Consider the following 13468-nt stretch of genomic DNA (forward strand, 5'->3'; position numbering starts at 1 on the left):
AGGGTTTCTCTATTGGTGAGCACAAAAAGATGGTTGCACTGTTGAGTTAATGTATCAAAGCAGTGATAGACAGTATTGAAAAGGGCAAGTGGGAAGAAAGAGACAGATTGAGAGAGATTGAGAGACAGGGAGAGATCTGTAATGATGTCTCCTGAAATGTCATCAGCAGATATGCCTGGGGTGTTGGATTTCCAGGGATTAATACTTTCTCCCTTACGCTTTTTTGTATTGCTTTCATTTTTACAATAAAATTCTATTTCAATTTGGGAAAACAAAACACAACAAAAACACTATGCAAGCAATAAGAGTGAAAGAAGTACCCAAACATTAACTATAGTTATCTTTGGTGTTTAAGAGAGGAGACAAAAGTTTCCTTTCTACTTTCCTCTATTTTCCAAACTATCTTTTACCAAATATGATTACTTCTAAAATGAGGAAATAATCACATATGGTGATGGTGATTATAATCTGGCAGATTCACATGAGACCCATGACTTTTCCTCCTGGTTCCTGGGAAAGACTCCTCTGTGGTTTCAATGGTTAGAAGCTGCCAATATTTTTGACTTCCACTCAGAGCATGGGGCTCATTTGTCTTCAGCCTTAGATCTTGAGGTCCCCTTAGATCTCTTAAGGTCCACAAACCCTGACACTTCACATCACCTGGTATATATTGGCTTCTCCAGTAGCCAACCTCTAGGCCCAAGTTTTTTGTGTTTGGGCCTAAATTTTTTTCATTAAAAAAATTAACGTACTTTTAGTAGATGAGATTTTGAAAGTTAAAGTCTAAAGAAGCAGGGAAAACAACAATCTCATCATTGAAATAAATGGCTATTAATTCTTGGAACATCTTTCCCTTTAATTACGTTTTAATATACAATTAGGCATCTGTTCTTTTCCAGTTATGATTATGAGTGTTTCCCTCTATTATTGGAAACTCTTAAATATATTTTAATGGTCCAAATATATATTTGAAATATATATTAAAAAATGTATCCATTTATTCCTATATTATTTGGAATTGAGGAACTTTTTATATGCTCAAAATAAGTTTATTACAGGAGTTATGAGAAAGATTGCTTTCCATGTTAGAGTCTAGATCTGGTCCTTACCAATAATTGCAACTCCTCCATAATCTTAATTTCAAATATCCCCTTTGACCATCCCACTGTAACAGTCTATTGACCTCTTTGGAATGAATAATCAATGGCGATAGTACTTTTTAACTGTTACTCACTGCCTTACAGTCTCACTTCCCTTCTTATTCAGACAAAATTCCATGGTCAACTCTTAATCACTCTCTTGCATACACCCTCATGTTTCTCACCCCCCCTTTTTTAGCTGAGCCTCAATCTTGGTTAAACCCATTTCTCCTCCTACTCTACACCTTCACCCCAGCAGCCAAATGTTCGAGTCTGATATTTAATGCTATCTCTACAGACATTCTGTAAGAATTTATTCTTTCTACTTTTTCTACAGATGCCCCTATTTGGTAACCACAGAGCTGCTAGTAAGGTGTCCTGCCCATCCACCCTTCACCAACCCAACTCATGGGCCCAGCCTACACTTTCTCTTGGATGCATTTCCTGGATTCTTTTCTCTTTTCAGCTTTTTTAAATTTATTTTTTATTATTTTTATTTTTTTTTCTTTTCAGCTTTCTGATCTCTCCCTTGACTTGGGTTTGTCCTCTCTCCCACCTCTACTTGCCCACCTCATTCCCCAACCTCCAAAAGAAATACAGAAGGAGAAGCTTGATAAAAATAAACTAGCAGTAGATGTATATCTGGAGTCTCACATTCCTGTCCTGCTGTGTGACATCAGTCCAGTCATTTCACATCTCTCGTTCTTAGTTTCCCCTCTACAGTGAGGCACATTTGGTTAAGTAAACACAGGGATCATTCTAATTCACCTCTTGAAACAAATAAACATGATTCTGAAACTCTAAAAAAGTTAAAATGTAGCCAATGGACCCACTACCTTACCTTCCTCACTATGGCATCTTACTTCCATTACCTGGCTAAGATAATGTCAACCATCTGGTGAGTTTTATTATTGTTATTTTAGTGCTGAAACTCTCCTTGGCCAGTCCATGAGTCCCACCCAGTAACCATAATGGAAATCCAAACACTCACCGTGAATTTCTCATAGAGCTCATAAGTCAGGAGAGGGTTGGGCAGCTCCCTAAAGTAGAGCTTGCAGAGTGAGCCCACACAGTGAATGTCCTGGAGGTACACTTCCCTTGTCAGATCTGGACATTGATCTGAGCCAAACTCTTGCCTGAAACAACACAGACAGAGACATAACAATCCCAGGAGCATGTGTTCCATGTCAGCAGCTGCTTGGCTGCTAAGGGGTAAAAAGACCCTAAACTGCTGATCTGACTCTATTTTTGACCTTGATCAAAATGACCTTCTATTCTTGGCATAGGGAAAGCACGGGAAGACTTCCACTTCAGGTCTGGATCTTCCCTGTAAAAGCTGCCTTCATTAGAAAAACATAATGCCCATGTACAAATGGATTTCTCAGGCCATTATGTCTCAGTTTCAGTTATGAACAGTAGGGGAAATATGAAAACGATTTGCCAGAAAAGCCTGTTGAGATTTCAGTTCTCCAAAATATTGTTCTAAATGAACTTCTCTGTCTTGGAGGAGAGACCAAAATCAGGGTGAGTCAGATTGTTATCATTCATCTCCATATACTCACGTCAACAAACTTGTTTTATCTGGAGACTCAAACCCTTCTAAGCTGCCTGATACTGACTCTCACGGGATAGATGAGAGTATAAGTATCTTGTGAACAATGTACAGGGGGGTGTTTGGGAACAACATTGGGAACAGCCTTGTTTCTAATTAAAAAAGGATTTCTTTACTAAGGTGATGTGAACAGACTGCCTCAAATAATATATGCTTCCAAGTTAAAAATCTGTTCAAAAAATGACAAATTTGAGCTTTCATACAGAGGAGAAGTTAGGTTTCTCGAGAGGATTCATTTGGTGGCCAATTGGTGGCAAACTCAATGGGGACTCTCAGAGCCAGCACTTCAAAACAGCTCGCTGCCCCTTTTCCTGTCACCTGGTTCGGATGTCTAACAAAGGGTGGGGAAATCCCAGATGCTGTTGGAACCTGAAAGGAGAGGGGTGGGGCTCCGAAAAGAAAACCCTGTAGCAGCCTTATAAATTCATGGGTGTGTGTTTGTTTTGTTTTTTAAAAGAGAGCAGAGGAGCAGAACAAGAATAATTCGGAGTTTATTCATTGATTTAGCCAGAATGTCCCTGTTGAGGCTAAGGTCGGTCCTTTAATGAAAAAGAATTGGCTATTGCCCAAGTGTTCTCCCACCATACCAGCTATGGTGCGGCAAATTTCAGAGCTAAGAGTAAAACATTAAAAAGTATTTGTTGTTGAAACTCTAAAAAATATCACGCGAGTAAATTCGTGAAATTATGTAAGCACATAGATCTGTTAAAATCTACGATTGCAACAAACCAATTAGTTTTTAACAGCCACCAGTTCTCCAGGAGTAAAAAGGATGTCTTATTCCTTTGGTATAATGTCATTACAATTGTGAAATGAGGGGGAGGGGCAGAAAATCAAATCAGAGGAAGAAGAAGATGAATTAACTGTACCAACTATTAAATTTAATGGATTAATCTGGTAACACGAATGTTTTTATTGTTTTATTTATGTATTTTTATTTATCATTTATTATTTTTAAATTTTTAATTGATTATTTCTTTGTTTTTATTGTTTTAAAAGTCTACACTTATAACTAAGTGTATAATAAATACACAAAAATAACACCTGATAAAACACTCTATATATACTATATATCTACTTCTTTTATTGTATATATATATATATATATGTAATACATATAAAACATGCACATACATATCTGTGTTTTGTGTGAAGGCTATTGTACTCTTAATTCAATGTGATAGAAATTTCTTCCAAAAAGCTCTAGGATATATTTTAGAATTGTTTAGGATAAACCTATAGAATTGGAAATAGTTCAACTATCCCTAATTTTTCAGATCTCGGCCTCAACGAGAGAAATGCACAATCATGCAGATTTTTGATTTCCCGACCAACTGAAAAACCAAATGTTGAGTGTGTGCCAACAGAAAAACTAATATCGTCTTCAAGTTCTGAACACCGTGTAACCAGAATCTAACTGAGCTCTGGGTAGGCAAGTGAATGATAACAAATGATGTTATCCTAACTTGCGATTTAAATCATTTGAGTTCAACCGAATCCACCTAAGAAGGATAAACCTGGCACAAGACAAAAAAGCAGATTAAAAACCCTCTCAGGAGCTTTTGTTGGAAAGAATTACATCAGACTAGAGGATTTCCTGATTAGATTAAGAACAGCTCGACATCTGAAAACATCACACTTGATCTTCTGCTCTGCTACCCTTCCCACAACCGATTCGGGTTTTTGGTACTCCCAACCTTGGCAGACAGAGGTATGCACAGAAGAAGGATCATGGGAGAATTCTTTGGGGAGCTATTATCTTCTAGCTTACCTTAGCCTTTGTATATTTGAGGTGACTCCCGAAAGCCGATAAATTCCATCCACGATGCCGTGAGTCTCTATAAATTCAGCACAGCTCTTCAATACGTATGGAACTATGTAAAGAAAAAAAATAAAGTATTAGATAGAAGTCTAATTGTCCTTTAAAGATATCCTTTTAAAAATCCAGGTAACTTCAAGGAGAAGCAAGTATGGAATGCGTACGAGTTGCAAGTGGAAGCAATTACTTTTAAAAGGTAGACGATCTTCTTTTGTATTTAAAAAAAATCATGAGGTTTTGTTAGAGTTTAGAAAAGTCATGTGTTTTAAGAGTTGGTTGAGTTTTCTTAAAGAATTTGAAAAATATGCAAACACTTAGATTTTGAAACCAGCAGTGACCTTGGAAATCCCACAACTCAATCTCCTCATTTCACTGGTTCTGCAAGTGTGGTCTTCTGACTGGCAGCATCAGCATCTGCAGCGAACTTGTTGGGTGTGCAAATTCCCAGGCCCCACTCCAGACCCACTGAAGCAGAAATTCTGGAGGTGGTGCCCAGCAATCTGTGTTTTAAAAAACTTCCAGGTGGCTGTTGCACCATACAATTGCCTATTGTACACATGAAGAAACCAAGTGTGCAGATAAATTTACTTACCTCACTCAAGATTATTTGTTGCTTATGAAAAGTAATTAAAACATGGGAAAATGCTTATAAGTAAGTACAAGAAAAACAAGGCACAAATTCAAATATACATTGTGAAGGAAAAGAGACTGAAAATGTCTACCAGGATGTTAAAGGTGATTAAAAGGTCAAAGAGTTTTTAAATTTTTTTAATTTTTATTTTATTTTATTTTTTAAGATTTTGTTTATTTATTCATGAGAGACACACAGAGAGAGGCAGAGACATAGGCAGAGGGAGAAGCAGGCTCCCTACAAGGAGCCCAACGCGGGGGACCCAGGGATCACACCCTGAGCCAAAGGTAGATGCTCAACAGCTGAGCCATCCAGGCGTCCCTAAAGGGTTTTTTTTTTAAACGTGAGAACCATCCTCCACCAAGATCACTAAAGGGGTCCAACCAGTCATTGATTGACCAGACCACATAAAAGGGACCAATATGGCCTTTTGAATTCCTGCTACTCCAGAAGCTCAATGCCCAAGTAGAAAAGTCTGGATATGCTAGCCTCTCCTCAAGACTGACCCTGATTGGCCCAGCCAGCTGAGTGACACAGAATGGCAGCTACAGGCCTTTTGGGATGGTATGGAGAAAGCAGCAAGTCACTTGCCACTTTGGTCCCTGGAGAGATCCACCTGAGGTCCCTTCATGAGAGTGCTGTGGATGGTGGTTTTTTGATGGAGTTGCCCAAGCCTCGGGCACTGAAGTCTTCAGTTGTGGAGGGGGTGGGGTGTAGGAACTCCGTGAACTAGTGCTTGGGTTAGCACTGTGCTCCCTCCCCCCAAAATATATCCAATCCATTAAGGACTTGGGTTTAGAGTAACACCAATCCATTAACACTTAATGTATACAATCATGCCTGCACACAATTGCAAGTTGGGCTGGATTTTTACATAAGTAGACACCAGGTACTCAGACTCAACACTCTTCCTGGAGTCCCTATTACAATATTTTCTAAACATTTCCCACCATTTCTTTCAACCACTAACTATAATTTTGAATGCTCAGTAAAATTTGTCCTACTTAAAGTATTCCATCCATCTTTCAAAGGCCGTGCACCCCCAGGACCATTCCTCTCCAGGACACATCCATATTTTGCCCTGATCTTTCATGACTGGAAATGGGGAAGGACTTCTTAGTTATCCCAGGTGGGAAGAGGGCCGGGAATGGACTCGGGACTGGAAATATTGAGACCAGCGACTAACAAGGTGGAACCACTCACTATGAGTGAATACAGGGTGGGAGCAGAGTGTGGTGGAGAAGGGGCTGTAAGGGTGGGATGGGGTCCAGGGCCCCTGCCTGGCTTTCACCAGAAGAGCTATCCTTTGATCAGTCTTATGAAATAGTGTTCTTCGTGAGATTTTTGTCTCTCACCCCATGCCTCTAAGTAATAAATGAATAAATAAATAAATAAGGAGGAAAGGAGAGTTCCAGTGCTTTTTTTTTTTAATTTTTATTTATTTATGATAGTTACACACACACACAGAGGAGAGAGAGAGAGAGAGAGAGAGAGAGAGAGTCAGAGACACAGGCAGAGGGAGAAGCAGGCTCCATGCACCGGGAGCCCGACGTGGGATTCAATCCTGGGTCTCCAGGATTGTGCCCCGGGCCAAAGACAGGCGCCAAACCGCTGTGCCACCCAGGGATCCCGAGAGTTCCAGTGCTTAAAAAAATTCTTTTGTTTTTTTTTTTTGTCTTTGTTTTCTTTAACCCCTATCATGCACAATAATGGCTCAACTCTTTCCCTACCGCACCGAGCTGTTGTTCTGTTGTTTTTGTAACCTGCCTGCCACATTTGGTCTATGATTGAGAAACACAGGTTTAGATATCAAACTGCCTTCATAACTTCAGGCAAAATACAGATGTAATAATTCTGTTTTTCAGTTTCTACATCTATAAAATGAGGATAATAGTGATATTAACCTCATATTTTGGATTGAATTAATACCTGTAAACATTTAGCACAGATCCTGATATATAATAAGCATTCTAAAATGACAGTTATTATTTCTATTTGAAACCTATTTGTGATATAAGTTCATAATTTGTGAGATGTAATCTTAGTTAAAATAACCTGCCTCCTCTCACCCAATGGGTGATTAGGGTAGAGCGAATCAATCTTTTACAAGTTGACACTCATCTCTACTATTTGGGATGGCTTTTGTGTCCTTCTTTGGTTAAATTTTATTTTATTTTATTTTATTTTATTTATTTTATTTTATTAGATTTTATTTATTTGACACACACACACACACACAGAGAGAGAGAGAGAGAGAGAGAGAAATAGCAAGAGCGAGCACGAATGGGGAAGAGAGGGAGAAGCAGGCTCCCATAGAGCAGGGAGCCCAACATGGGGCTCAATCCCAGGACCCTGGGATCATGACTTGAGCTGAAGGCAGACGCTTAACTGACTGAGCCACCCAGGTGCCCCTAGTTAAGTATTTCTGTTTGAAGATAATTTTGCTTGTCTAAAGTCCCTTTTCTATGCATTTAGGTATGTCTTCATAACACAAAGGCAGCAGGATTCAACAGTGTACAGATTTTGAGTTAGAGTCCCGGGGCTATGGTTGGCCTTGGTGTGTTCCACAGCGTGCACTCGTACAGAGGTGTATGGCTATCGTGCCAGGCAGGGCGCAAGTGGACTCAAGAGCTCTGAGCATTCCCAAGAAGGATTCACAACAAAAGCCCTAGACTTGAAAGGCTTTTATAAAACACTCTACATAAGGGGTGGTGCAGGGTCACCCACCCATCCTATCCCATTCTCAGGTAGGGCCCTCCCAGCACCATAGCTCTTAGCTGTAACTCCTCAGGTCTGTTTGGTTTAAAGGTGGAGAAAACACATTCCTGGATGGGGCCTCTGCCGTAAATTTATTCTGGCTTTGATACAGAGGCCCTAGAACCTTTTGTCCACGACTCTGTTTAAACAAGAGGCAATATTTAAACAACTCAGGGGAGGAGGCCATGGTCCTAGTCCCTGAGGAATGTTAGCTTTCCTGGATTCTGGTCGTAGGCTGAGTTGGAAGATGTAGGGATTCTCCATCAAACTCAGCAAATGGGAAAGGATCCACTTAATCTCTGTAATCATCCAGTTCTAGAGCCAGAGCAGTGGTTTTCCGACTGTGGCCCTCAGGTCAGGTATTCAAGCAGCAGCTGCCTCCAGGAAATTCTGAGGCGTGCTGAGGTTGAAGAACCATTAGACTAGACACGGGCTTCTCCTACTTTAATGTGACACAAATTGCTGGGATCTTGTTAACATGTGCGTTCTAACGGGGGAGGAGTGTCAAGAATTTGCATTTTTAAGAAATTCCCAAATGATAGGAACATTGCCCTCCTGCTTCCCACACTCAGGGTAGCAAGGGTCTAATGGTAATACTGGTGCATGAGTGATGCTGCTCGGGCTACTAGGAGTTTAGTCTCAAAGTCTCACATTTCTTTAGACTGTTGTACCTGAGGTCCAATCAAACTGGGGACAACCTAGGATTCTGGGCAGGGTAGAAGTTTGACACAAAACAGCTAAACAGTGATAGATGGAAAGAAAGCTTTCACTGTCAACTCGGGCATGGGTGATGTTAGAGGTCAGTCACAGAGCTGGTTCTGCAGATTTATCATGGACTCAAAGCACCTGAAGTCCCCTCCTACAGAGGTACACACCGTTGCTGATTGTGATATAATGTTCTAAGTTCTTTGAACTGTTGCGCTGAAGGTTCTCAATGACCCTTTTTTGTTTTATTTTTCCCGGATCGACAATCTTGAATGTTAAATTTTAATCTTGAGCACAAAATAAATCTTGAAGTATTCTGATGGAAAAGAAATACTCTGCCTTGGATTTATGCTTTCCAGTTGACACATTTTAAAGTCCTGTGGCTCGTTTGATCCAAACTGGTGCAACTAAAAGACATTTTATTACTTATAAAATAATGTGGGGGCACTTCTTCCCTCAATTCCTCACCTCTCCAAGGGTTTAGTGTGATCATTTCTCTGTTGATTCATTTCTCTGAGTGCCCCCAGAAGGAATGTCTGCTAAACTGCCCCACTTCCCTTTGTAGCCAGGACCTGATCAGATATGGACATAGAGATTGGAACAAGCACAGTTTTACTTGGTTACTTATGTGGTTGTGGCAGCCATGTGATTTCATAGTGCAAATTGTATTTGGGTTTTAGGAAAACATGATCCTCTTTCCTCCCTGTTCTGGATTTTTGTTAAGGTCTTCTACTAATCAGATATCATCCCTCTCTGAGTCCTGCATTCCTAATCTTTAAAGTGAAGTCTAGAGGCACCTTGGTGGCTCAGTAGGTTAAGCGTCTGCCTTTGGCTCAGGTCATGATCTTGGGGTCCTGGGATGGAGCCTCAGGTCATTGGGCTCCCTGCTCAGTGGGGAGTCTGCTGCTTCTCCCTCTGCCCCTCCCCTTGCTCTGCTTTCTCTCTCTCTCTCTCTCTCAAATAAATTAAAATATATATTTTTTTAAAAAAATAGGGGCCCCTGGGTAGCTCAGTGGTTAAGCATCTGCCTTCCGCTCAGGTCATGATCCTGGCATCCTGGGATCAAGTCCCATACTGGACTCCTTGCAGGGACCTGCTTCTCCCTCTGCCTGTGTCTCTGCCCCTCTCTGTGTGTCTCTCACGAATGAATAAATAAAATCTTAAAAATAAATAAAAAAATAAAGTCTAATGTTGTATACACACAATGAAATCCTACTCAGCCATAATAAAGAATAATATAGCTAGCATATGGGCGAGACGTCAGACTATAAAAGAGTACATGCTGTACACTCCCGTTTATGTTAGAAAATGCCACTAATTTATAGTAGGAGAAAGCAGGGGAGAGGCAGGAGGTAGGAATTGGGAAGTGGTCAGGGAAATTTTCTGGAATGAAGGATATATTCATCATCTTGACTGAGGTGCCAGAAAGGACTAAGGACCATGGGTGAGTGAAGAAGAATTGATGCTTGCAGGAGGAAGGTCAGAGAGTAAGGGAGATAAGCCCCTGCACAGAGAAGAAAGTCTCTGAGAATGTGCCACTGTGCATAGGGCAGAGAGTGAGGTCTTTTTTTTATTATTATTATTCATGGGAGACACAGAGAGAGAGAGGCAGAGACACAGGCAGAGGGAGAAGCAGGCTCCCTGCAGGGAGCCCAACGTGGGACTCGATCCTAGGACCCCAGGATCATGACCTGAGCCAAAGGCAGCCGCTCAACCACTGAGCCACCCAGGTGCCCCGAGAGTGAGGTCTTTAAGCAGCATTGCTATCTATGCTCTGACTGAGGTGGCCCTATGGCACTTTTTTCTTGAGATGGAATAAAGATTCAATTACTTTTCCATTACTCCTGGCTGTCAGCTGAGAACTTCCCAGCTCCCCTCCAACCCCGGTGAATCTAAGAGCTGTCACAGTGGCTCCTGGAAACTTCTCTCTCTGCTAGCTCCTGCTCTTTATTTCTGTTCCACCCTTTCTGTCCTGCATCTCCGGCTTTTTTGTCCCAGGTCCCCTCTACCCTCTTTGAGTCTCAGCTTGCCTAGAGGTCACTGTCCTCCGCGATTTCCCCTCTGGTTCTTCTTCCTCCTCTTATTGTAACTTCTTTCTACTCTCTTCCTTCTGGCCTAGTGTGCAGTTAAAGAAAAGTTTGAAAATGTGTGGTATTGATTTTTTTTTAATTTTTAAAAAATACTTTATTTATTTATTTGAGAGAGAGAGAGAGAGAGAAAGAGAGCACAGGGGCAGGAGGGACAGAGGGACAGAACCTCAAGCAGACTCTGTCCTGACTATGGAGCTGACCAGGGATTGATCTCATGACCCTGAGACCACAACCTGAGCCAAAACAAAGAGTAGGATGTTCAATGAAGTCACTCAGGCACACCTGCATGGTATTGATTTAAAAAAGTATAATGTTCCCTGTTCTTTAAAAAGGCAAATTAACTGCTTTTTAATTTTCTAAGGAAAAATAGTTAAATATATTTTCTAAGGAAAAATAGTTAAATATATTCAGGCTTTGGCATGTTTCCCTAGGAAGAAAGTTTTTTTTTTTTAATTTGAATCCTTAAAAAATTCAGATATAATTCAAATGCTGTGAAATTCACCCTTTCAAAGCATATAGTTAAGTGGTTTTGAGTATATTACAGAGTTAAGCAACCATCATATTTCAGAACATTTTCATTACCTCAATTCCAGGATATTTCCATATATGTAAGCTTACTTCATTGCAACAATTTTTGTAATAGCACAAGATTGTCCATCAATAGAAGGCCGCTTTATAAATATAGAACATCCATATAATGAAATACTATATAATTATTAAAAGGAATGAGAAAACTTTCACGTACAGATACAGAGTGGTCTCCAAGGTATATTGTCAAGCAAAAAGAACAAGATGGAGACAAGCATGACAGTATGCTAGCAACTGTTTTTTAAAAGGAGAGAATAGAAGAATAGACATGCAATTCATTTGTATATGCATTAAATATTTATGCAAGGACACATAAGGAAGTCATTAGTTTAGCTGCCTACAGGACAAGGAATGAGGGGATGGGCTAGGGCTGTAAGAGGGAGACTTTGCATCATATATTTGCATCATATTGTTTTATACTTTCGAATTTTGCCTACAGGACAAGGAATGAGGGGGTGGGCTAGGGCTGTAAGAGGGAGACTTTGCATCATATATTTGCATCATATTGTTTTATACTTTTGAATTTTGCACTATAAGAAAAGATTTTCATGAAAAATGAAATTTAACAACAACAAAAAATGAAATTTAACAAATACTGACTGCAAGCCTGATCTTATCCAGCACTGAGTTGTGAGCTCCTTGGGGCACTGAAGACAATATTGTGTCTCATTCATCCAGAAAGCATTGAAAACAAGGTACCTAGGGCACCTTGGTGGCTCAGTGGTTGAGCATCTGCCTTCAGCTCAGGTCATGATCCCAGGATCCTGGGATTGAGTCCCACATCAGGCTCCCCACAGGGAGCCCGCTTCTCCCTCTGCCTATGTCTCTGCCACTCTCTCTCTTTCTTTGTCTTTCATGAATAAATAAATAAAATATCTTAAAAAAAATACACACAAAAAAACCCCCCACAGGCACTCAAGATGTTTTGCTGAATAGGTGATTGGTCATTTTTCTCCAGATGGGGTTTTCCATGCTCCATGGATATCTAGATCCCATACTCATTGTGTATCAGGCATTGCATTAGAAGTTTAAAAAAAAACCCAGCATTCTCCATTCTATAATCATAGCCAATTGACGAAATAGGTGGAATTCTCACTTTTAACAATGTGACACTTGATTCTGATTGGTTAGGTAAGCTGCCCAACATCACACAGCTAGTAAATATCAGAGTTGAGCTCCAAAGCCAGGTGTGACTGACTCCAAAGTCCATGTTTTTTTTCATAGTATTACAGTGTGTGTGTGTGGGGGGGGGGGCGGGTTGCTGGAAAAGCCTTGCCACCATGAGTTGGTGGCCAAGTATGGAGATAGCATTTGAGAAGAGCTGATCAGTTATTGCCCTTTATCACCCAAATGCCTGAAAATCTACCACTGCAGGGCTTAGGCATTTAGTACCTAGTGGTTAATATCTATTTCAAAATTCTTCTTGAAAAAGTTCCAAAGGCAATATATGTTGATTTTTAAAAAATGAAAAACACGTCCTGATTTTAAGCTATACTATAAAGCTATAGTAACCAAAACTGGCATAGAAACAGATGAATAGATCATGGAACAAAATCAAGAGCCTAGAATAAACCCAAGTATATACAATCAACTAATATTTGACAAGGGAGCCAAGGACACTTAATAGAGAAAAGACAGTTTCTTCAATAAATGGTGCTGGTAAAATCATATATTTACCTGTGAAAGGATGAAACCAGACTCGTATCTTATACTGCTTACAAAAATTAACTTGAAATGAATAAAGTTTAAATATAAGATCTGAAACTCTTAGAAGAAAACATAAGGAAAAAGCTCCTTGACATGGGTCTTGGCAATGAGCTTTTGGAGAGGATACATGAAGCACAAACAACATAAATAAAAAATAAACAAGTAGAACTACATAAAGCTAAAAAGCTTCTGCACCTGGGAGGCTCAGTGGATTAAATATCTGCCTTTAGCTCAGATCACGATCCCAGGATCCTGGGATCAAGCCCCGTATTGGGCTGAGGAACTGAGCGCTGAGCAGGGAGCCTCCTTCTCCCTCTTCCTCTGCCACTCCACCACCCCACATGTGTGCTCTCTCTAATAAACAAAATATTTTAAAAAAAATTTTTTTTAAAAAGCTTCTGCACAGCAAAAGAAATAATC

General features: G+C 40.2%; 1 protein-coding gene across 1 annotated transcript in view; it reads right to left on the bottom strand.

Annotated features, from left to right (window-relative positions):
* Positions 1–13468, bottom strand: part of ARHGAP31 (Rho GTPase activating protein 31) — a 115642-nt gene that overhangs the window by 45695 nt on the left and 56479 nt on the right. Inside the window, exons 2-3 of the mRNA XM_041766232.1 lie at positions 4523–4625; positions 2131–2275 (exon numbers count right to left, since the gene is read on the bottom strand). Coding sequence (XP_041622166.1) covers positions 2131–2275; positions 4523–4625 — 248 coding nt within the window. The remainder of the gene's footprint in view (positions 1–2130; positions 2276–4522; positions 4626–13468) is intronic.

The sequence above is a fragment of the Vulpes lagopus genome, chromosome 1 (assembly GCF_018345385.1).
Source record: "Vulpes lagopus strain Blue_001 chromosome 1, ASM1834538v1, whole genome shotgun sequence".
Lineage (NCBI taxonomy): Eukaryota > Metazoa > Chordata > Mammalia > Carnivora > Canidae > Vulpes > Vulpes lagopus.